This window comes from Cinclus cinclus, chromosome Z, assembly GCF_963662255.1.
Source record: "Cinclus cinclus chromosome Z, bCinCin1.1, whole genome shotgun sequence".
Classification (NCBI taxonomy): domain Eukaryota; kingdom Metazoa; phylum Chordata; class Aves; order Passeriformes; family Cinclidae; genus Cinclus; species Cinclus cinclus.
The window spans coordinates 39,500,755-39,525,996 of record NC_085084.1 but is presented as its reverse complement, the minus strand read 5'-3'; the positions used below and the strand labels follow the sequence as shown (position 1 = coordinate 39,525,996).

General features: G+C 41.2%; 1 protein-coding gene across 1 annotated transcript in view; it reads right to left on the bottom strand.

Annotated features, from left to right (window-relative positions):
• LOC134056485 (neuronal acetylcholine receptor subunit alpha-7-like) overlaps positions 1–25,242 on the bottom strand; it is a 57,272-nt gene that overhangs the window by 9,736 nt on the left and 22,294 nt on the right. The window contains exons 3-8 of the mRNA XM_062513289.1: positions 18,082–18,126; positions 16,361–16,470; positions 13,937–14,016; positions 12,619–12,786; positions 10,717–10,911; positions 9,336–9,422 (exon numbers count right to left, since the gene is read on the bottom strand). Coding sequence (XP_062369273.1) covers positions 9,336–9,422; positions 10,717–10,911; positions 12,619–12,786; positions 13,937–14,016; positions 16,361–16,470; positions 18,082–18,126 — 685 coding nt within the window. The remainder of the gene's footprint in view (positions 1–9,335; positions 9,423–10,716; positions 10,912–12,618; positions 12,787–13,936; positions 14,017–16,360; positions 16,471–18,081; positions 18,127–25,242) is intronic.

Below are 25,242 nucleotides of genomic sequence, written 5' to 3'. Positions count from 1 at the left end.
CCCCACCTCAGGACATCTACAATCCTCCAGTGGTAACACTCTCTTTTCCCTCTGTCTCCTCTCTCTACCTCTCCCTCCCATTTTTATTTCTTTTGTTCTGTCTTCTCTAGCCCTCTTTAGTGGAGTAAATCCTTTTTGTTTTGTCTTTTCATTACCAATAAACTGTTTTCAGATAAAATGTTTGCCTTGTTTTGCTTTTTTTCATTCCCAACCATCCATTATTAAAAGAACTCCTCACAGTTCCCCACAATGGAATGTGACATCACCTCTAGCATCATCTCTGATGATGACTATGACTCGACCTTCTCCAGCAACTCTGTGAGCAGAGAAGTCTTGCTGCTGAAAGGATCAAGCTACAATGCTTATTGATAATATGTCGCTTGGAGCCACAGGACTTGCATCTTCACTCATTCTACCCTAGCCCCACACTGCCCTGAATTAGCAAACTCTATTTCTGCATCTCCACTGATGTTGCTGAGCACAGAAAGAGGATGCTCTCCTGAAAGGTAGGGCATGGAGGAGACAAGCTTTGGTCTCCCAAGCAACAGCCTTGGGCTAGCCACCAGACCTTTTCTGGTAGTATTTTAGGAACCATCCTGAATCCTATTTATTCCTTTAGTGCTTTCAAGCTGTTGCTCCCACAAAGTCCTATGGCCATGTGTCTGTTGGCAGAGGTAAAGGCAAATCAGATTTTACAAAGAAGCTTAGCCCCTTTAACTGCAGGAGGAAAATGCTTAACAACTGCCACTAAACATCTCTCTGTGTCCTGCTTGTAATTCCTAGTTATTAAATCAGCTTGCAATCTTTAACAATTACCTTCACTGTAGGAAGTGTTAGGAACAGCAATCCCAGATCAGGGTGCATATGAAAAACCAGGGATCTGGTTGCTGATAATTCAATTGCTCTGAGGAAAGCTGGGAAGTGACTGACTTCTGGAGAGCAAGTAGTTCATTTGCACTCTGCCCTGGGTACCTGCCACAGGCCAGAAAAATGCTCTAGAAGACCTGTGTTTGTAGCCCCTCAATATCCCTAACTTACAGCAACATTCCTTGGGAATTCTGAGGATACTGTACTGGTCACTTCTAAATGCTCTTCATAGGTTTTAAAACCTGTATGATGCTTTCTTTAGCAGAGGTGAGTAAATAAAACAGCTGGTTTGGATGCTTGATTCATCTTCAAGAAGTATTAAATATTTGCTCTTGTACAATTTATTTTCTTCCTTTTCTTTGCCAGAGGCATTATGTAACAGATTATTTGGAGAGCAGTATTAACATCTAGGAGTTGTTAGTACCTGTCCCAGGACAATCAGAAGATGATCAGGTGCTGTTGTCATAACAAATATGGACCTAATAAAACTACAGATAGTCAGAAGGTCTTCTAAAAAGTCACTGAGAACAGTTACTTGTTCTTTGCAGGCATACTCTGATGTCACCTATATCAAAAGGATAGCAACAATTTTCAATTCCTAATTTGAGGAGCATTCAATTCATTTTTGGATGTTTTGTGTCATTATCTGATGTTGGAGAAGAACCTTAGGATTATTTTAGAGATGTTTTGGAAGACATATTGCTGAAGTGGAACTGGATTAACTTCAAGGACTGATTAGAGACAGGGTAAACAAAACAGAATCCTTAAGATGAAAGTTTTGCCTAGATTTTGCCACTGAACAGTGATATTATATACCATATCATATCATATTATATCATATCATTTCATATCATAATCATGCGAGCAGTAATTCAGATTGTTAACAGACCCAGATTTGTTAACATAGTCAATAACAAGAGAGATAGAGCATCTGCACTGTGACCAGTTACAGTCATGTGGTTCCTATGAAAGGAAGGAAGGAGAAGGAAGAAAGTATTGAGCTCAGGTATTTACACTGATCAAGTTGGATGTCGGATGCTTCCCACTGGTGCTCCTGTTTGTATTCTACCTTTTAGAAAAAACATCAAGTTTCGCATATGAAATGAATAACTGGCTTAGAGTCACTCTAAGTCTAGGAATTTCAGTCATTCAGGGCTGAATGCTTTGTGCTTCTTGTAGGCTCAGAATGAGATATTCACTGCTCCTCCTTCTGGAAATGGTTCAGGTGAGAGAACTAAAGCCTGTGGAGGTTGATGAAAACCTCAGATACTGGCAGAGGGTCTTCCAATCACCCTTCTTTTCTCCTATGGTAGGGACCAGGCCTGGGGCTGGACAGATGCTCTGACAGTCTACAAAGGGCAGTGGCCCTTTGAGACCAAGAAAATCCAAAGATAGGGGAGAAAGTCTCTTTATGACTTACTGTTGTACACAGACAGCAATGAAATACGGAAGTGAACATATGATCATGGTACTTGTGTTTTGAAACTCTGCTCCTTCTATATGCTTTTTAAGAAGTGGCAGTTTGAAAAGTAAAACTGTTCTCTTATTTTGTTTGATTGTATTCTTCTGTAGCGAGAAAGCATCCAAGACTCTTAGCTTTTGAAAAAGGATCACTGATCATGGGGAATGAAACTAAGAACTGCCTTGAATGAGAGTTTTTGTTTCATGAGAGAGACTGAGCAGGGTATTGCTTCTGACAAGGTACCAGGCAGGACCACGAAAAATAGGGGCAAAAAGCACTCCAAAAACTCAAAAAGGGACAAAGTGAGATGGCATCAGCTGAGAACATAATGGAAGATGATAAAAAATGTAATAGGGATTAATCTAATTTTCTCTCTAGTCAAAACAACTAATGCCATATGTTCAAACTTGAAGCAATCTGTAACTCCAGAAGGTGACAAAGCACCACATTGCTTCCCTGTCCTAGTAATTTCCAGTCTCATCTGCTGTATGACTAAATGCAAGAAATCACCTCAAGCATCTGCTGCAGAAGTACATAACTACAGTGCAAAGTGCTTATGCTTACTGAAATAACATGGTACAGAACAGTGAGGAGGGGACACAGCTGGAAAATGTCATCATAATGGAGCCCCAAGCAGCAAGTAAGTTGTGGTTTTTAAAAAATCAGAGAAACTTAGCAAAATAAGACAGAGGAAAAGCAGTTTTGCTAACTGGAGATGGAGATAACTTTATTTTTATTGTGTTTTATTTGATACATCCAGCCAAAATGCCAAGCATCGCATGGATGTTAATAATAGGAAGTGCCAGTTCCTCATATTTATGAGCTTCATATTCCCCTTTCAAACACTGTACATTCCAGCTTCCTAATGTTCCCCAGTTTCTGCTATAAACTCCATTTAAAGCAAAATACTGACTCTGGATCCAAAATCAGTGGTGTTATTTTGGGGAGAGCTGGTAGAAAATAAGGATTTGCAGCACTTTGGAATTATTTTGGCATGGAAAACAATCAGAAATTATTAACCACACAGCAGGAGGGGCAAAGTGAAGACAGTGCCATGTGGCCCTAAAAGTTTTGTCCCTCTGGAGGTGATATTGCAGGCATGAGAAGAGAATAGTCAGGAAGATGTGCTGGTTAGGCTCCTCACTGGCTTAGCATAAATTTTCCAGAGCACTGGCTTTTGGCCATGTCTGACTTAACATGGGCTGTGGATTATTCCATCTTTCTGAAAAACAGGCTGATTTTGGTAGGAACTAAATACTACATTAGGAAAGGATTTTTTTAAAGTCTATGTGCCCAAACTAGCAACTTATCCTGAGGCATTATTGAAGACTTTCCTACAGCAGTGCATGGTAAATTTCATTCTAGTCACTGTTTTATTTGGTACTACTGGATGTGGGACCACATGACCACCAAGTGTGTAATCTTAGGGAGGCTCCAGCCAAAGATAGTAATGAAAGGTAAGAGTGGTAGTTAGGAATCTGTATTGACTTCAAGGAATTTGTTTCTTAGTTATTTCTTAATGCATGATTTCCTAGTCTTAATTATAAGGTTGCTTTTGAATAGAAAACACAATTTAATGAAACAGATCAGGGATATGAAGACTTTAAAGGCATTCAGGCGTTATGTCTATTGCCTAAGGAAGGAACTCATTCCTTCCTGAGAAACCATATAACCATTACCAAAACCAGATCCTTGTCCATTATTATTTACCTAAAATAACAGAATCATTTAGGTTTGAAAATACTTCTTATATAATTGGGTTCAACCATTCACCTAACACGGATCACAATATCTTTATTTAAAAAAAGAAAATCCTTACAGTGTAGAGCTAAAAACTTCAAATGTAGTTTTCACATTAATTACCTAGTCTTTTAATTTCAAAAGGGAGAGCATGATCTTGTACAAAGGCTCTAATTAAAATAATTGTACTCATTAGTAACTGTATTTGTTTGATTTTGATTTAATTGCTGAACCAGGAAATTAACACAGTGGGACATGGTTACATCTTCCTATGTAATGCACTGGATCAGTGCAATAATAGGGACTGGAAAGTGCATGAAATCCACAAGAAATTTCTGGCATTTATAGTGAAAAACAAATCTGCATAAATACATAGGTTTTCTGAAAGAGAAAAAGAAACAATTGTCTTATACCTGAGCTGCATCACACATGCTTTATGATTTTACCCAGTGATTAGTGCAGTCAGACCAGTAATTTAGTTGTGTAGCACATCTGGAGTTCTCTGCCTTTTTGTACATACATTCCTCAAATAAGGAACTCCAGTCTCCTACTTACATGGACTCTTGGTAAAAGTAACTTTAAAGAGAAAAATTAGAAGTAAGTAAAATCACGACTGCAGCAAGACACACTTCCTGGAAGGCATGATTAAGCTACAGTAGGAAGGGTAAGTTTAGGACACAGTTGCTGCTGTATAGCCATAGTCTGAAAATCTTTTAGGAGCTACACTCTAGAGGTTTTAACTCCCAGGAGGGACTTCCAGTACCCTTCAGAGAAAGAACCCTTGTTCATAAAGTTGACTTGTGCTGGATTCTGGCCAAAATGTTGTGTTTGTAGATATCATGGGACTTCAACTCTTTTGATTTAAATGGTTGAGCTTATTGCTGTGCTATGGGTGATTAATGTTTTAAACAGAAACAGAGGCATCATTCCCTGGTTCAACCTTCTCCTTTCATTGGCATCTCTGTGGAAGGACAGAATTCAACCTTTGAAATATTGTGGTGTCTTTCTTTGCATAGACTGTTTCTTTGCATGTTAAAAATTGGGCTTTGAAAATAAATATTTTCCCCAAAAGGGAGGGTATGTTAGAGAAGGATGGGAGCTGACATGCTGCTGGGCAGGGAGCAGTTAGCTACTCATGTGAATGCAAATCCAAGCAAGTTGAGTGAGAGCAGGGAGCCAGCCTGTCCAACTGAAACATTTCTTGGCACAGAATGTGGATTGCTCATCATGTAAAGGAAAGCTCGGGAGCAGTAGGAGCAGCAGGGTCCTGGTACTCAAAAGTACTGATTCCTGGGCCAAGTCTTGTCACTTCACAGAAAAAGTTAACCTGTTTTTAACATATATTAACATGAGAGTTGGTAGCCTACTGAGAGATGGGAATCTCTCATTTGGGAAAGTTGGATGTGTGGAGTAAGACAGCCTCTGCTTTGGAGACTTTTATAAACAGACAGAGCATGCAGAGCACATACCAAGGAAGGGATGACCTACTTTGCAAAGGTACAAAAGAGCAACTGTCTTGTCCCACCTGCATCCTTCTGATTATTTGGTGTGAGAGGTGCTTTGTTTGTTCTTAATATAATTTGAGGTTCACGTTAACTAAGACAAACGAATTATTCTCTAAGTACTCCAATAAATACATTACTCTGTAAATATGCTCCAGATCAAAAAAGCTAGTACTTTTCTTGGTGTCACATTAGACCAGCTCTCCTTTGCCACCTTGGTAAAGACACTCCAACATCAGCTGTGACATTTTCCTGTATTATTAGAGTTCAGTAGTTAAAGCCAAGGTCAGAAGGAGAGGAAAGTACAGCATGTTAAGCATTAGTGGCTTTGAAACAGCAAAGGCTGTGAGGGTGCATGCAGATCCAGAGAGGTGTGGATGCATGTCTTTTTAAAAAAACCTCAGGCCCTAAGAATATAATGCAGATTTTTAAAATGTGGGAGTCAAGTTTTCAAGGTATCTCTGCATCCACATGCATGAAGACCAGTAACAGTGACTCTTCAGCAGATCAGCAAGAGATCTTTCTACTTCAGGATCAAGTTATCTACATTCTTCACAAACCACATGCTTTAGAAAATTTATTTATTCCTGCAACTTGCTTCTAGCCACACTCATTCTTCAAAACTTGAATGAGCTTTCCAAATGTACTCCTTTTCCAAATATTAATTCTCAGGATTTTAACTGAACCAGAGATCATGACTGTGATCATGACCTGGCATATTCAGTTCAGCAAATAAAATATCCCATTTGGGATCAAGTGTAAGACCACTGTGAGGAAAAGATATTATGTTACTTTGTTAGAGGAAGGATAAGATTAACAGAACTTGAGATCATGTAAAAGCACACAGTCCAGCTGTGGGAACTTTCTGAAAAAGGGCTGTTTGGGTGAAGAAACCAAATGGATAAGCAAGCAGTCTCCCTGCAAATCTAGAGTGAAACAAGGAGTTAGGGGCAGGGTTTTAAACTAGAAATACTGTGGAAGGGAGATACCAACCCAGATGTAAATGTAGAAGTAGCAGACAAGGGTGGAAAAAAATGGTATTGGGTATTCAGAGAAAGGAAGACTTTAAGAATGGTGAAACAAGGTAGAGGAGCTTACCTCCAGAGTGAGCAATACATTATGTCTGGGGAATATGCAGGACCAACTGAAACTCTGCAAATAGTCATGTAAAAATAATGTTGCTGGAAAACTGAGATGTTGAGAGACATTTCTCACTAACAGAAGTCCTTCAGGAGAAGAAGTTACGTGAAGGAGGCACTTGGACGGGGGCAGGGAGGAGGGCTTCTGTCTGGATGGGCAAGAGCTGCTGGAGAGTTTGTGATCAGCTTCAGTGATGAGGCCAACAGAAGTGATTCTGTGGAGCATAATAGACTATCCAAAGACAGTGGACATGGGGACTACTTAAAACAACTCAGGAAAACCTCTGTATCACAAATCCTCATTGCCACCGGGGGCTTTATGATGACTGCTGAAAAGGTGGCACATATATCATGTATAAACAGGGTTGGTGCATAGGGTGCTTCACTAAGAATGAAGAACTGTTTCGAAACATAACAATCAGAGGCAACCTAGGCTGGAGCTACTGTGAAATTGTGAAGCTCAGGACCATTAACTGACTGTGGACAGCAGAGCATAGACCTTGGACTTCAGGTGAACAGACTTGTCATTTTTGTGGGGAACAAGTATTCCCACCAGGGAGTGTTTTGAAGGATAAAGCAGGACAGGAAGACTGAAAGGGTTTAAAGCACAGCATCTCCAAATGCAAGAAATAGAACACCAGTAGATGAGTATGGCTGAACTGTGAGCTTATGGTAGGGCTTCACTGCAGAGGAGAAGGGGCTGTGGGAAGCAGAGGCAGGCTCCAAAATGAAAATTTGGAAGCATTGTCTTGTCATTATGGTTGGTGTCAGAAATGTTTAATTAATTGAGACTGGCAAGGGAAACAAGGGCAAGAAGAAGAATTTCTATGACTACACAAACACTACACAAACAGCTGAACAAGGCAAACGTGGACTTGTTGCTGAAAGGAGGGGATGATTTAGTGACAGTGAACAGTGATAAGGTCAAGGAAATATGAACTTTGCCTCAGTTTGCACCATCAAGGTCCCTGACATTTCTGTGTTTAGAAATGGTTCAAGGATGAGGTACACGACAAGCAATAGGTAAGGATGGACTCAGAGACTGATTGTGAGATCTGAGCCTGCCCAAATCCATCAGGATCATCAAGAATCCTAAAGGGATCATTGCAAAACCAAGGAGATGGAGAAAGACAGATGTTGCATCCACCTTTACAAAGCTCAAAGGACAATCTAGAGAACAACAGCTTTGTTATTCTGACTCTGCCCCTGGGTAAATCAGGCAGCAAGTTCTCAGGGAACATTTCTGGACAGTTGAGAAAGAGGGCGGGGACTGGGAACAGCCATCCAACATTTAATAAGAATAAATCATGTCTGACCAACAGGACTGTCTACCATAACAAATTCAAATATTTGCAGAGAATGAGAGAGTAGTGGATATAATTTACAGTAATTTTAGTAATTCTCTGACAACCAGAAATTGTTATTGTAGCATCAAAGTCCATAAAAATACATAATTATTCATAGCTTTTCTTGGTACAAATCCTACCTTCTATGGTAGAAGACTGTATTAGTAGAAACTGTTTAGGTTAAAGATAGTGAACTGGCCATAGGTAAGTGTACCACTTTACAAATTCTAAATGGGATTTGTTATGCATTATATGCAGCAAAGTTATGTCAAAAGTGGTTCACGACAGCTTTGGTCTCCCTACCACCAGTTTCTCTTAGAACTGTGTCTGTCTCCATTGTGTCCCACATTCAGAAAGACATTTTATTAGTTTTTTGGAAGTTCCTGTATGACTCAAAGCCAAGAGTCCTGTTGCCTTTTACTAAGATGTGTAAGTTTTTTGGACGCTTTCAGAAACTCTTGCCTATGGGTGCCATTGTCCATACTGTTGCATGCTTATCTGCCTTCCCCAGAGTCAGTTGTAGTTTTAAAGCCTTAAAGAGAGATAATGAAGCTGTCTGAATAAATGTATTTTTTGTCCTAGTCACTATATAACTTTTTTGAGGCTTTCATTATACAATTGTAAGGTGCATCTTCCATCAGCACCTGGACATATTATTGACTATTTGTTCATTTCTCCTGTCTAGAACATCTACTTTATTCATGATTTGTACTCACAAGTCCTTCAGGTAGTGTTCATTCTCTTTTATTTTGTAAAATAGGACAAGTTTGTTTTCTCTTCCCTGCAATAAGGCCCCATGGGACCAAGGTAAAGGGATGGTCCTATAAAAACAGAGGCTGTAATGATGTCTGTCTAGCCCACAATCCCAAGATTATGATCTGTCCTATAGTTTTCAGTACATATTAAAAATGCTCCAGTGGAATAATTGAATTTTGACTCTTGTATCCTGAGTTGCTTTTAAGATAGAGAGAATAGGGAAGGTGGGAAGGATTTGTGCAATAACAGGGAGGCAGGGAGATGCAAAAGAAGAAGGATTTCATTTTCTGCAGTGTTGATTCTGTGTCCCTTCAATCTTTGCAGTTACCTGCTTATCTAATATTTCCAGTGCCTTTTTGTACCCTTATGTAAGTCCTTTTCATATATGCACATGGTGAAGTCCAGGCTGACATTCCTGACATCGCTGAACTGGAGTAACAAAAAGAGTCAGTCCTCAAATTGGCTTTGAACAGCTCTTGAGAGGCATCACACATGGTGCACAAAGCAGTGAAAATCGACTTACCTATTAGTGGGACAGAGTCAGAAGTTGCAGGCATGATCTCAGCCACAAGCAGCATGAATACAGTCAGGGAAAGAAGGACAGTGATACCTGGAGGGAGTGAACACATTTGGAAAGAATAAAGAAAATGAACTCTGCAGCTGATCCTCTGATGTCTTTGCTGTTAAATATAGCTTTGTCCTGATATACAGCTAAGCCAAACCCATGACTTCATGTCTATCAATGAAGATTAGAACTTCCACAAAGTGCAAGTGTTTTTATCTGCAATTCTATCTGCTCTCTTTTCACTTTTCTCTAATGAACACAAACCCTTGCTTCTCTCAAAGTAATGGAGAAATCTTTTTTGCCAAGTGAAACGAAGCTTGCAAAACTGGTGAACTACAGTGCTTTTCCAAAACATTGCACAAAGCCCAAATGGTTGTTAAGGATTAGGAGAGACTTGCACGGACAGCAGCCTAAGTTTTGCTATTGCATATTATATAACATACCTCAAAGACATGCAGTCTGTTTTAGAACAAGCTCTCTGTTGTATCTGGAAAGGCTGTTGCTAAATCTAACCATCCTGATACTGAGAAATCAAAAGGTCAATGCATTAACATTAGCTCCCGTTTTTTGTGTCAACATTGTACTACAGCTCAAATAACTCATTTTCTTATCCATATCCTACATTTCATAGACAGCAATTGAACCCCTGACACCCTTGTGTTTTACTTCTTTACTGAGGCTGCTCAGATACCTTTTATTTTTTAACAAAGTAAAATCCCACTGGGGACACTTCATATGACTTAAAAGTCTCTGTCCTGAGACATGTCCTGAGAATCATGCAGAATTAACTGTTAAGGTCTCATCTCAGCCAGTCTGGCATATTTGCAGCTCTCCCCTATCTTCTCCTGGGAGAACCCTTCCCATTTTTATCAACACACACAACAGTAAATCTCTTTTAGCCCTTCCATGGCTGTGTTTATAGGGAACTTATGGCTAGTTGTTTTGAGAGCTGAACTTTGAAGATGAAAATCAGGTGCCCAGCTGCTGCTGTTCACAGCCTTTCACTCTTTGCTTCTTAGTATGTTGTAACCGAAAGTCAAAGAGCTGTGATATGCATTGAGATGTACTAAAAGACGTAACAACAGGCATGACAGAATACTATCACTGCTGCCTGTGCCAGCAACAAGTTCAGCTTCCTCCCAGTCCACAAGATGTTATATGTGTAGCACAGGATGTGTGAATACCAGACAGAAAGCTGTTATCCTTGTTCCTGCAACCAAAAAATACTTATATTGCTCTTCTAGTGAAATCTTTATTCATTGAGCACCATACCACCATGAGATATTTATTTTCCTATTTTATAGGATGCTTATGAAACAAATGAATATTTAGCACTTACCTAAAGAAATCTTCTCTCCTGAATCAGCTGGCAAAAGGAATACAAGCAGTGCTAAACCAGATATGAGAACACAGGGAATGAGTAAGTTCAAGCCATAGTAGAGGGTGCGTCGACGCATGGTGATGGTGTACGTCACATCTGGGTATGGTTCTTTGCAGCATTCATAGTACATCTCGTTTCTCTTCCCTGGAACACCTACAGAGAGGATGATCAGAGCAGTGGATATGATCAGAGCAGTGAGGAGAGGTGCAGGACTCCCAGACACCTCCCTGGACTGCACCAAGAAGTGATGGTTTATGAGCCAATTTGTGTCACCTCTGCTGCTCTTAGTCCACCTTCTGTGTTTTCTAGGGTTTACTTTCATGCATTCTGAGTCACTTGAACCTAGTTTAGCTAATAAAGTTCATCTGAGCCAGAAGAAAACAGTTCTGGGAATCACAACCTCAACAAGAAAAATGTGCATTCTGCCTTCCCACATTGTGTGAACGGTAACATACTGTTGATGTACTATTGATGTGCTATTGCAGCAGATTTTCTGTGTGACAAGTGCCACTGCTTCTTATTGTTCTGTGATCCTCTATACATATTTGATGCTTTTTTTGTCAGGAAAAGCAGACAGGGTATGGCTTACTTTTCAAAAAGGAGTTAAACTCAGTCTGTTATATCTGAAGGTTCAGAGAAATAGCTGTCCAGTATGGATGTACTGCAGGGTTGCTGATGGTGAACCTGCTGCAGCAAATTGCCTGACATCCTGCATGATGGGGACTGCAAGAGCACTGGAAATGTCAGGAGAGCTGGAAGAACTCAGCACCTTGTATCTTCCATGCCAAATTTGCTCACTTCTCTTTTGTTTCTGTGGACATAACAGATGATTGATAATGTGTGCATTTTGGCAGAGGCTTAGCAAGGTTTTCTTAAAGGATATAGCCATGGCTTGCCTAAGGTGATATTTAATGATTTTGCTGTATGAGCTAAATAAGTCCCTGTTTTGTTCTCCCCTGGTCAGGGTTGAAGGCAGACAAACCACGAACTCTTAACCAGATATGCAAAATTATTTCACAAAAATAACCACCATAAAGGAGCACTGGACAGGGAGGATTGCTCTGAAATAACTGGACTTTAGGAAGACTCCACTGTAGAGTCTTCTGGCTTCTCATAAAACTGAGTATAATTTCTTGGATGCCCTCAATGGTAAAAATATTGCATGCAGTTTGTTGGGGCACTTATTTCCTTATTTGTACACCCAGAGTGGAAAATAAAGTGTCTTTTTTGTAACCTCTCCTTGCAGTTGTCTAAGTTCCATCAATTTCTGTAACATTGCTTGTGACTTACAGCAACATAAATAAGTTCAAAATAACTCATGAGAAGGTCACTCTGAATAACTAGTTCAGGGCATAAGTTCTTTTGAAAATACAGGTATCTTCCAAAGCATAGAAGAGAGACATACTAATCTGTGGGTTTTATGAATGGGTAGACACTTTGATGCTTTTCTAGGTGAGAAATATCCATTTATGTAAAAGTTTTGGTGAAATACTTTTTACATCAATCAATTTTGCTGGTGTATTAGAGTAAATGTGACAGTAGTATTCCACGCACCTACATGAGACATATCCAAGTTTCATACTGACTGCTCAGTACTGCTCAGATGTGTCAGGACTAGTAGCTTTTATTTATGTACTCATTGGCAGGCAATTGCTTTAGAACACACTGTTTTCAGACAAAGTTCAATGAATGTTGCTGTAAGGCTGTCTCTGATATATGATTCTTTTCCTTCTTTTGGTTCTTCTTAGATCTGTATTTTTAATATCGGCATTCCATGTCCAATTGATTGATTATTTATATATATATGCGGTTTGCATTTGAAAATTAGTCTATTGAAAATCTGTAGGTTGGCCAATTTACCCACTAAATCCCATTCTCCATTTGAGATGTAGTTGGAAATATCAGCCTCAAGCATTTGCAGGTCAATCAACCAGCCACTGTGAGTCCAGGAGCCAAACTTCAAATCACACTTCTGCACATCAAAGGGGAACCAGCGGACATCAATGTAACATGTGCTCTTCAAAATGCCTGTAGGAAGAAATCATTCATGATCAAGTGTGTGTGGGGTGTATTTCACCTTACCCTTATCTGTCTCTGACTGTAAGCAAGTTTCCTCTTCAAAAATCATGGGGTAACCAAGCAAGTACTGCAGGTGGAAGATGCTGTCATGATACTCCCTTCCTCCACCAGTGAAGATGTTTTTCACTTCATCCTTGAGGTAGGTTGCCTCCCAGGAGCAGCCCAGCCTGTGTCAATGCCAGCTGGCCCCAGCAAATTACAGGCACTTGCTTTGCTCTGACAAGAGCAAAGAGTACACCCCGGGGACTCATTGTACTGTGACCAGCTCTTTGAAAGGAGTTCCTGGTCAGGCCCTGCCTCAGACCCACAGTCCTTTGAAAATACATTGTTGTGCTACACCTCGTTCAGTGCTGGCCTTTGTCATCCGTGAGGTAACCAAGACTTGAATTTAACTCTGGATGTGTCTAGTTCATGTTCTGAGATGCTTTAAGGGGTCTAATGGGCAGGGAAAAGCAGTGGAGCAGCCATCAGGAGGGTCATTGCTAGTCCCCACTGGGCCCTGTGGATGTGCTGAGGACAATGCTACACTGTGACACAAAGTTTAGGAGTTTTTTGTCCACCACAGTGAGCAACTATGGGATAGCCTGTGTGTTAGCTGGTGAGTCCTGGCTCCTGGACCATGTAGGCAGAGAATCAGCAGCACAGCTGAAAAGAGACTGAGACTTGGGCCCAACTGGCTGAGACCAGTTCCAGTTTGTCTTTTCACCTCGATTTTTAGCCTCAGTCTGGCAGGAAGGATTTCAATGCTGAGCGAGTATTGCTCTCAGGGTCTCCTCTGCTCACACACTTCTCCACAAAACGGAGAATTAGCTGAACTGCACATGAAACATGATGACAGGGTGCATACCACCTTACTTTGGACGACACCTTAGGTGGGCCTCTGGATGTTCTGAGAAAACTGCTCAGGAGAACGTTTTCCTGATTCATAAAGTGTAAATACCACTGATAATGGAATTAAATTTTCTTAGTGGGTCTGTCCCATTATTAGACAGGTTGCAAAATTTCCACAGATGGCTTTTAAACACTTTGGTTTCATTCATGAAGGAAATCTGCTTGAAATTATTTGATTAAAAGTAAAAAAATACTCTCTGCGCCCTACCTGGAGGAATATATTGGCAGGATCCAGAGTAGTTCACCAGCACATTTGTGTGAAATGTTGCATCAAATCTTTCATCTGCACTGTAACACAGTGTAAACAAAACAGAACAAAACAAAGAAAGAGCAAGCTGATGTGTGAGTAAAGATGTAACTGTCAACATAAAAATAACCTTTTGGCTGAATTAAGTTCCTACATCTGGGTGAGGTGTCTATCCTTGACTAATATCTCAGTTCCTCATAGTTACTATCAACTGCACCTGGGCAGGCTGCTTGCATACTGATCAAAGAACTGAGAGGCAGAGTGTTGCATGTCTCACAACAAAGGCAGAAGGAAAAAAAGCAAAGGTGTCACATTAGCTGTATTCAAAAACTGGACAGTCAGGACAATGATGCTTTTCTAGGGCAACTGTCAAAATGAGGCAGCTCACCTCATAAATCAAGTTATTTGTTACTTTGCAAAGATATCTGTTGTAACAACAATGGTGGCCTGACATAACAATTCTGCAGGCTCCTGAGATACAGAGAGGACAAGAGTTTTCTTCTAGCATTGGAAAAACCACTGAAAAGAAGTTATTTTAGGGGCTTGTAGGAGGAGATTCATTGAAATTCCAAGAGCAAAAGAGACCAAGAAAAGAGAATTTCATAAGTATTCCAGAAATTCCAAGAAAATTAAGAGAATAATGATCCAGAAAAGGACATGATTCTTTAAAGAGGCAGGCCTGGGGGCTTTTGGGAAGAGGGTCTCTTGGGAAGAGATTAACCACAGAGGGATCCCCTGGCTTGTAGAGCCTTGCCTGTAGTGGCTATATACAGGTCTATGTTGCACGACTACACCATCCTACACATCCTGTCTTTCAGCCAGATTTAAAAAAATTCAAGAGCCTCCATTACTCTTCTGATCTGCTCTTTATCTATGTGTTGAGTCCTCAGTCCTCAGTATTGTCCCCAACACAAAAACAAAGGGGATGACACTGAAAAGCTTAAGTCTAGACTGCATGATAATTATCAAAGACATAAAAGACAATAAAAAAGGGGTTTTATAAATACAAGGGGACAAGGAAAAGACAAAGGATCAGATTGACCCATTGCTTGCTACAGAAATGAAAAAAACAACAGGGTGCAGAGAGTTGCAGTATCCTGCATGCTGTGTGGCTCACTCTTTCCAGCTCATTCTCACACATGGCAGGAGTCCATGGCAGAACAGGGGACAAACAGGTTAAGGAAATGTAGATAAGACAGATTCTAGTCAGCAGAGCTGTTGAAATTTGCTCTTGAGAACTGAAAGGGCTGGCCGAAATACCCTCTGATGCATTAACAATTATCTGTGAGAGCTTGTGGAGAAGAGGGAAGGGCTTGGTGAATAAGAGGAGATCAAAGAAAATTCTGACTCCTTTTAAAGGTGAAATTATAGACAAATCAGCCTAACTTCAAAGAAAATGGCATGAAACATCTGGCACAGATTTGTGAAGGGCCAACTGCATCAAATGAATCTATTTTTCTTACTAAGAGAAGGCTGGTGATCTATCTGAATTTCAGCATGTTGTTATAAACTACAGTAATATGGACCAAGCTGTATGCCTCCTTTTTAGAGACTGAAAAGGAATAAAGAGACAGTAAGAAGCAAAGTTGAAGTAAAGAAGAACACTTAAACAATCTAGGTGTGTCCTGGCCTCCTTTGGATATCTTGTCGGGATGGTTTGGAATGGAATATGGATCATGGTGAACTCTGGAAACTAACAAAATGAAATTTAATCTGGGTAATTAGAAAGTATTACCCTGAAAACTGTCAGAGAAAGACATAACAGGGAAAATTTAGTAAGACAACAGAACTGAATTACAACATCTGGGGTTTGCAATACTTCAAAAAATAAATCCAGAATTAGGATATTACTAGAGAAAACCCCAAATCCCCTCCTCCTGGAAAGCATTAAGGAAACAGCTGTCTAGAGAGTTTCTACTTCATTCAACACTGCAGAAATGCTGTCTAGAGAACCAGATTCATCACTGTAGATAGGAAAAACAGATTAGAGAATGTTCCAAGTAGAAGAAGAATGATGGAGAGGTTTATAAAATATGTGAAAACGAAAGTGAGATGAAAATCCATTTGTTTACTTCAATCAGAAACACTATGACAAATATAGGACAATAGCTCTCCTGCAGAGAATGGTAATTTTGAAGAAACTATAGATAACTTCCTCTCTGTGTTTACTGAGAAAAAGTTAAAGAAGACATCTGCAGAACTAGAGCAAGGAAGAGTTAGACTGGCTATTAGAAAAATCTGTCAGCTGATGCTCGCTTGTTTTTGTTACTGTTTAAGGGTAAGAGCCAGATCCATCAAGGGCAAAAGCCCATAGTATCAGTAAAGCATGACTGATTTTTAGTGCTTAGTTCTAGTCTCCTACTGGTCATTTCACATCCTGCTTACCTGTTATATAGAAGAATGTCTGGTACCCAAATCTGGTCAGCGGGAAATCGCAAGTTCTGCACTCCTGGATATTCGTACTGATCCCAAGACAAATAAGCATCAACCCAGGACTGTTGGGAAACACATACATCAAATTATATGAGCTTGTAAAAGTCTTCTAAATTCTCTGGAATATTATGGCAATAGCAGCGGTATGGTAATAGTTTAATGCTCAGCTTTGATTATTAAGAAAAACTGGCATATATAGAGGGGAAATAACAGTGTGACTACTGAAGACAGAGTCTAGCTCTTCATCTGTGGCCAGAAGTCAGACATCCAAAACCTTTCCTGGTGGGCTGACAGAACCACTGGCAGTAAGGCACCTCCATGAGGTCTGTGGTTCTGAAGTGTTTTTTGAGGTGGTAAGTGGGGTAGGTGGACCACGGTCTGAGAGTCCCTGTTGCATGGAAATAATTCAATGTTACAAAAATTGGGTGACACTTCTACTAACCACGTTGCTCTGTGAGGTAGGCAAGCGAGTTTTATATGCCAAAGGGCTGTTTCTGATCCCATCTCCTCCACTTCAACACAGTTAATTTGAGAAAGATGCAGGAGCAGCTTTTGGGAAGAGCCTTCTGACTTACAGTGAAGCTCACTGGGAGGGAAACCCTTATCAGTGCTACACCTGCAGAACATCTCTGCAAGGGACAGGAAACCCACAGGCTTTGACCTAACAATTCTGTAGTGATATAGGTTTGACTGAGTTAGTTTTTGCAATATAAAAACACTAATTTCTGCTGCACATCCCTAGCTGAGGAAGAAACAGCCTGTTCAGTTGAACATATTAATATGAGATAGTGTTTGGCTGTGAAAATCAAAGTAGAATTAGTTTAATCATTCAAGTCTCCCACTGTTTTTTCCTTCAAGAACTGCTTCTTTCCTGTGCACAAGTCCTTAAGGAGATCTGTTTATGCGCCACAAGAAAATACTGTATCCCTCACCACAGGCAGCCAGGCAGACCTGATGGAAAACCTCCTCCTGCAAAGGAGGTCACTTCCCTTAGTGAAGGTCAGTTTTGCTTATTCTGCATGAGCGGTACAGGTGAACCTTTAGTTGGAGCAGGTTGCAGAAGAGGGAGGAGGAATATTTGTGGAAGAGGTTTGTAAAGCATGAGGGAAGGCAATATCCCAGAGATGTGCCTAGATGCTGCCAGCAGCAAACAGCATCAGGCCCTCTGTGTTCCCTGGACTAACCACCACTCCCCTATGAGTAGTCTGCATGCAGTCCAGTGACCGTTTCTGAGTTCAGACTCCCAATTTCAGGCAGAGGCAGGATTTTCCCAAAAGTAGCAAGTGCAGATTGCCTAGGTCTTACTGGGTGTCTGGCTTATAGTCCCCATCACTGCTTATGGCGAGGGCCTTGAGGTCCTTGAAGATTCTCTTCTTACCTGTGATGGGACCTTAACTCTGGGCTCTTTGTTACTAGATCCCTACATCCACTAGCAAAACAATGTGGTTGGTTTCATGTTCTGAAGGTCAACAGGTCTGTCTAAAGGCTTAGTGTAGTCTCCTGAATTTAGTTTTCAATTCTAACAGGAGCACTAGGGAAATTTAAAGGACTCAAAATGGCTCCTTGTATTGCATTATACACAAGCTATAAGATAGCAGTCTTGTTTTTCAGCTAAGAAATCACATTCAGTAGTTTTCAAGTAGACGGTTTCTTTACTGTCAGAGGTTACTCACCATTTGCAGCCAAGCATTGGTGATCAACACCTGATTCTTCTCATCCTTTGAACAAAAAGGGGAAGGAAAGAAAAGACAGGAGAAAAGGGGATGAAACAGTTTGATTAGAGATGAAAGAGTGTCTGTGCCTCTTAGAGAATACAGATTCTTGGGGTACACAAACCAAACTCCATGGAGGAGATGGTGAGCTCTATTTGACCCAGACAATTGTGACTCTTCCTATGGGACTCTTCTTATTCTTTAAAACTATGGACTCCCTATGTCTATCATAATAGATCAACAATAGAAAGGAAAGTAATGGATAGATCATTTATCTTATTTTTCTGGGGACAAACTCTTTACCAAGTTTTACCTTCTGGCTACTTGCTCAAAACAAGATGTTTTCCAGTACCACACTGCATGTCATAGTTGGAGAGATTTTATGTTGTATTTGCTGCCACTGCAAAGCAATGGTGAAATAATGCTGGAAGTGTGGTTCTTTTCAAGTGTCACTGCTATGTAACTTTGCTCTGGCTAAAGGAAAAAAGGGCTGGCCTCGGGCAGAAGCTATCACTTGGCATAGAGGACACAAATGTTGCATGAGAAGGAGCTCACATGACACCTGCATAGAACAGGAACCTGCAGATCCAATTCTGCATGCAGAGGCCATGAGGAAGAATCTCTTATAACAGAAACAAAGATGCTCTCACCACCCAGTTGGTGCCCAAGTTCTTTGGGGAGTCATAAGTTTTCTGCAGTTACCTGCAGATGCAGAACCCTGCACTGTGGGGATGGAGAAGCAGGGCTATGGAGTCACTGTGGTGGAGATACACAGGTACCCAAGCACCACCACAGCCATGGCCTGCACTTCCCAGGATCTGAGGCTGTGCTGCTCAGGGGGACTGGCTCACTGTATACCCAGCTGTCCCTGTGTGTATCCACACCCTAGGAAGCTTACATAGTTATCTGCAGTGTTTGGGATGGGAGACATTGCAATTGCAAGCTGCTTGGCAGCCATTTGAACCATACAGAGAATTTCCTGGACATGCATGCCTTCTCTGGTCATGTACTTATTACAGTACTTAGCCTCTAACAAGGTAGAAAAACTTAAACAGCCTTATTCACTTTGGAAAAATTCTGGTCTGCTCACCTACATTCATTCTGCCTTTCCTCCCATCCTCCCCTCCTGAGCTACCTTCATAGAACATTAGCAAAGAAACTACCTCAGAAGTGTCAGGGAAGAGCTGCTTGGAACCAAACTGCAACATCTCAAACCAAGCTGCAACCCTAGGTGTGTGTGGTCATCTGTGAGCCCTCTGGAGTTACTTCTGCAGGAACTGCAGATTCCTAGGCAAAGGCAGGAAGGAGAACTGCCCAGAGAAGTCTCCTAATTACTGATTCCCCAGCACACCAGACACTAGACCAGTGGTACTGCTGAACTCAGCATGAACCTTGTCTGTAGCATGATCTCCTCTATTTACAGTTAGGTTGTTGGAGCTCCAGAAATACCTCAACCTAGAAAGGGAGACATCACTGACCTGGAGGATTCCTGATTATTTTGTCACTGTGGCCAGAATTAGGCTCTGTAGCCAGGCTCCTGTCCCCAGAAAAGATAAATTTCAGACATAAAACAGGTCTTTGCCATAGTGCTCTACACAAAATTGTCTATCTACCTGTCTGTCTATCACACTACCTCCTCTTCAGTCCCCTTAAGACCTGACTACACTGCTTTTGCTGCTGTAAGATGCAACACAAAAATATGATATTATTTTATATTGTTGTACTGTTCATACATTTCCCTTTCTCTTCTCTTCTCTTCTCTTCTCTGCTGCTCCAGCAAATGTTCACCTCTCTCTATGCAAACTACAACACACCTCCAGAGGCCTGGTCCTTCTGCATCCCCTTTTATTCCCTTGGTTGGTGGTGGTTGAAGCAATTGTAAGAAAATCTGCAGAAAAATAAGAGAAGGACTAGGCTTGTTGAGACAAGTTTTTTAGATGCTGAAGGATTCAAACACCATCTTGAAAATAAAATCCTAAAGTAAAGAATAACCCCAGAGTTGATAATTGATGGAGTCACCGAACCTATCTATGTCCACTGACCACTGGAAAATGAAAACAACTCAGAAACACAGGGGTTGTGTTCCAGGGATCCTCAGAGGCCAGCCACCAGCCCATCTGACTGATGCATTCCTGGCCACCAATGGCTCCTGAGGTGTCCTGTAGGGCTGGCAAACATGACGGTCATCTGAACTGCATATCAAGTACTAAAATATTTTGTGTTGTTAGCCAAATAATGCTTTGTACTTTTAAGGTGCACATGTCCTCCTAACAAAGACTTTCTCTGTACTGTTAAATGAACTTGAACACCATGATTAAAAACATGGCCAACAACAGTCTGCTGATGTCTTTGCCGTACAAAACTAAGGATTTTCCCCATCTGCACTGAAACCTACAGGGTAGGGGAGGAGGAGACATTCCTTATTTTGTCATCTACCTACGTAAACCACACAGGAATGCATTAAAGTCCAATGTACATCTGTGAGGCTGGGGGTTTCCAGCAAGTGCAGATGCCTTCCATCAGGAGCCTTTCATACAAGGCTCTGATTTACAAGGAAACTAACTTTTTTCTGGCACAGTAAGTTTACACATGACAGCTTGCAAAGGAAGATATCTTGGGCTGACTTCTGTATTTCATAAAACAGTTTGTTGTCCTTAACTGTTTATCTCTGTGTCGGATACTAATGACTTGGTTAATCAGCTTTGACTCCAAACAATTCTTCAGCCAGGTTTTTCATGTAGCATTAAATTTATTGTCTTAGGTCTGATTTGCCTCCTTTTCACAGGGCTATTGTGCTTAGATATGTTTTGTAGTCAAAGGAAAACTTATCTTTTTGAGTTCTCAAATGCTTATCTAGAGAGTAACAATGGTCTTTCTTGTCTTGTGTTTAGATCTGAGCAAAACCACAAGGTCTAACTAGGGCTTTGGGCTGCTTACGTCTCTTAACTTGGATGAAAAAAAATGTAACTTCAGGATGTTTTCTTGGCCATTCAGAGACTATTCCCATCCTTGCCTTCAGGCTGCCAAGATCTTAAACGGCATTTGACATTTCAGCAAAACAGAGAAAATGTTTCCATATGCAGCGCTGGTCAACTGATGGGTTCTTCTTATTGCACAACAGAACAAAACATTTTTCAAACAAAGATCTGAGTTTCCCAGAAGTTCCTGTTTTGCAGAAGCAGCAAAGCTGACTTTACACTGGGCAGGCATTTGTCCAGGTGTGGCCCTCCTGCAAAGTCCTTTCTAGAGAAGGACCCTGAGAAACCAAGGAAAAAGTGTCTGCTGGGGCTGCAGAGGAGATGAGAGCCATGGGAACCTTGAGTCTGAATCCACCCTCTGTTAGACTGAGAGGCATTTTAGAACTGAGGTGTTTATGGAGCTTTCCATCTTTGTGGTGGCCTATTGAGCCATGTAGCTTTGCATTCTGTAAGAAATTACTTTGGCCTTTGCAGCAGGCTGGTTGCCTTGCCTTTCCAATGCTGCAGAAGGTTACAGTTCCTGCCATCTTTATCATGAACGGTGTGCTGTATGCACCTCTAAAATACCTTGGCGCAGAAGAGAATGTATTTTTCTGTTAGATGGACACTCACAAACAACCTGGAGAACATGTGTGCTTTACTCTGTTTCAGGAGATCCCTGGTAACTTAGCTTTCCGTAAGTGAAAGCTAATTATTGAGCTTGGGAAGTGCTGGAGGCATTTCCCTCATTATGTGTCACTGGTTTATGCAGAGGGGTTTAAACGTTAGATGAGAGGATGTCTTTCCTCCCAGAAGAAAAACTGAATAATCTATCACACTGCTTTTTCTGTTCAAGATTTCTGTCTTGGCACTGTCAGTCTTGGGGATGACCTTCCCTCTGTATTGGGCTGGCTCTCAGCTCCCATCTTTTTGTGCAGCTAAACATTAAAAGCAGCACTGCAAAGATTCTAGGTGAGGCTGAAAATCATCAGCTCCCAAAGGTGTTTTCCATCACTCCCCTGGCAGTTCTCCTGGTTTGCAAATGTTCAGCTCAGACAAATAATTTTGCTCCTGCTATTTAAAAATTCTGGAAAAGCTGTGGTCATAGTGAGTGCAAAACTTGTTCTCTAAATCCCCCCCTGTATTTATCTTGGTCATCTTCTCCCCTTTCTGTCTGTAGCCTGACTCCAGTTAATCCTCTGCCCTGGATATCTGCTTATTCCTACAGCCACCTTTGACCCATGGAAAGTGACAGTTTGGTTTTTTCTGGTGCACATGCTGTGACATGTGAATGCTTTAGTTCGGTTTTCTTTTTCCTGCCCTAAATTCAAAGCTTACAATATATGTACATCTGTCTGTAATGTGCACCACTGCCTGTCAATAGATTCTCCCTTGTCAGGTCCATATCTAAATAAAACATAACTGCCATAGCCACATAATTTCCTGGGCCGTATTACCTGGACAAAAAAAAATCCTAAAGCCCTTCCTGGTTCAGTAGTCACATCATATGATTACATGGCATCTCTGCAGCAAGGCATTTGTTACTAGGTGACCAGCAGAAGTCATTAATTCTTGCCCTCTCACAGAGCCACAGAAGTGGGGGTTGAATCAGCCAGTGAATTATTTCAAGACAATGATGAGAAAAGTCCCTAACTGAACATGTAGCTCTCAGTGGTCATGTGCAACTACTTTAATATTACTTCAGGTAATTTAAATTTTTTTTCACATTGTTTTTGTACCTGAAAATCTGAAGATGAGGAAGGAAACAGTCAAATGACATGAAGACATTGAGCTGGAGACTTGGAAAGTTTTGTTAGCAGAGAGAATGATTTTGAGCGGGATCTTATTCAGAATATCCAGAGGAATTAATTGATTCCAAATACTTCTATCCTCAGTCAATGACTGCAAAAGCACTCCTTTCCACTGCTGAACCACCAATCTGCCCACAATCTTCAGCTGATTATCTGAAACTCAGCTCAAATGCACTGAATGGTTGAAGGCTCACAGAACCTTATTCTGTAATTTTGAGGAGTGCCCAGGTTGTCCTGGCAACATTCAAGTAAGTATCACTGGACAGCCTTTGCATTTCACAGGTCTTATTAAAAAACTGGAATAAACCTTGCCATGGTAACCTCATCTATGTAGGGATAACTTAAGTACTTCATCTCAATCCCTTTAATTTAAGTGCTTAATTTCAATCCCTTTAACAAAGCACCCTCAGGAGGAAGATGGAAATCAGACAGGAAGGCCCAGAGTTAAGGTGAAAGACTGGAGGGAAATACAAAATTACATCAGGATGAAGATACATGTATGCAAGTGCTCATAGCTGAACACCCTTGTTGCTCATGATTTCCCCCTATGAATGGCTGAAGGTGATGTCTCATAAGTGTTTTTCACCTGGGGTTGAATCACACTCCCATCTAATGCCACTGGCTTCTCCTTGAGGTCATGCCTTTCTTGGTCCCCTCCTGTCTTGTAGCAGTATGTGCTCCTTCACTGTGGGCAAGAAGTGCAATCTGGTTTTTGTCTTTCCACTGTGTAGCAGCTACTACCAAAGCAGTGTAGTAGCCTGTGTAGGCTGTGTGTTCCCACTGTCTTTAACCACCCACATTCTTCTCTCCCCAGAAGAGCAGTTTGGGGAAGGTACAGGTACATTGCATCTGTACCTGCCTCTTTCAGCAGAGTCTATTCACTTCCTTTTAAGACAGGAACTTTACATATTGGAGGGTTTGGCCCCTGTCAGATCACACTCCTCCTTTGGCAACTCTCTGAGTCAGGAGCAATCACTTGTGGTGAGAGTGGAGAATTTAAAGAACCTTGTACAGGGAGAAGCACGTCATTGAAAGAGGGACTGTCCTAGAGAAGCCTGTAAACACAGGAATGCCAGCCATATTCCTTATGCTATATAATGCATGGTTATCAAAGTCTTACAAAGAGGTGTTCCTTGTGAAAGTTTTGGCTCCCTGTATGTCAGAGACCAATCAGATATGGATGTAGAATGCAAAGGCCTGGATACAAAAGCCACTGCAGGAACTACTGAACCCATGCATTCCCCAAAGGTGAGAGTGGAAGTAAGAAATAAGGGAAGAAATGCCAGGTTCTGTTGCCAGTCAGGGCTTCAGAGTAGGCTTCCCTCCCACTCCTCACTGGCACAACTTGTGACTGAGAGTCTCCCAAGCCTACTTGATTTGTGTCTTACTGCCTTCATCCCCCAATATTTTTCAATCTTCCAATTTCCATTGTGGTGAAAAAAGGCAGTCTTGTTCTTGCCGTGCACATGCAACATGACTTCCAACTACTGCCTGGTGCTGTGGGTACTTGACTTAGGAAACTAATTTTATTTTTCTAGGTTGCAGCTTTGCACTACTCCCTGAAGATCAGGACACTTGAGAGCTCTGACACAATGTAGACTCACTGGTCTTGAGACTGTTTGTCTTATTAAAGTTCCTCCACAAAGACCTGCAAATTGCAGGACTCCCTGCCCCCACAGTTCTCTGGGATCCCTGGGAAGAGTGAATCCACCAGATTTGTCCCACTATTTCAAAGATACTTATGATGGAAACCCCGGACACTGGGTCAGAGGGCCTCACATGGCCTTCCAGCACAGCGCTGCTCTCTGACTGCTTGGATAAACTGACATATATGCTTAGTTCCTGGGGGAAAGGGTGTTATGTCACCATACACAAGCTGTCCTCCATTAAAACCCCAAAACATCCACACATAGCATGTAGGTGGTTTTTATATTCTCCAGGGTGAATACCTCCTCCTGAAATAGCCCTCCATGTATTCTGTGCACATTTGGCAGGTGCTTCAAACAAACAGGACTAGACACAAATCTTTATTCTAGGATATTAATTATTAATTGTCTTTTCCAGCATTTGAAATCACAAGGAAAACAGCAGGAGGATGGAGAAAGCCAACCCTGAGTTCTTATCTGAGACTCATACTCAGTCTATCTGCAAGGTTGCCTTAGCTTTTTCTTCCTATATTTGCATGCTGCTGTGACAGCACAGCAAAAAGTAAGGGGATTTAGGTATGCTCCAAAAGTCAGGTGACTCTTAAAGCCTGTGATCAGGGATAAAAATGGAAAGAAAGGTTTTTACTCAGGAGCTGAACTCACTGTCTCTCAGGACGTATCCTCAGAGAAGTCAGAGAAACTAAGAAA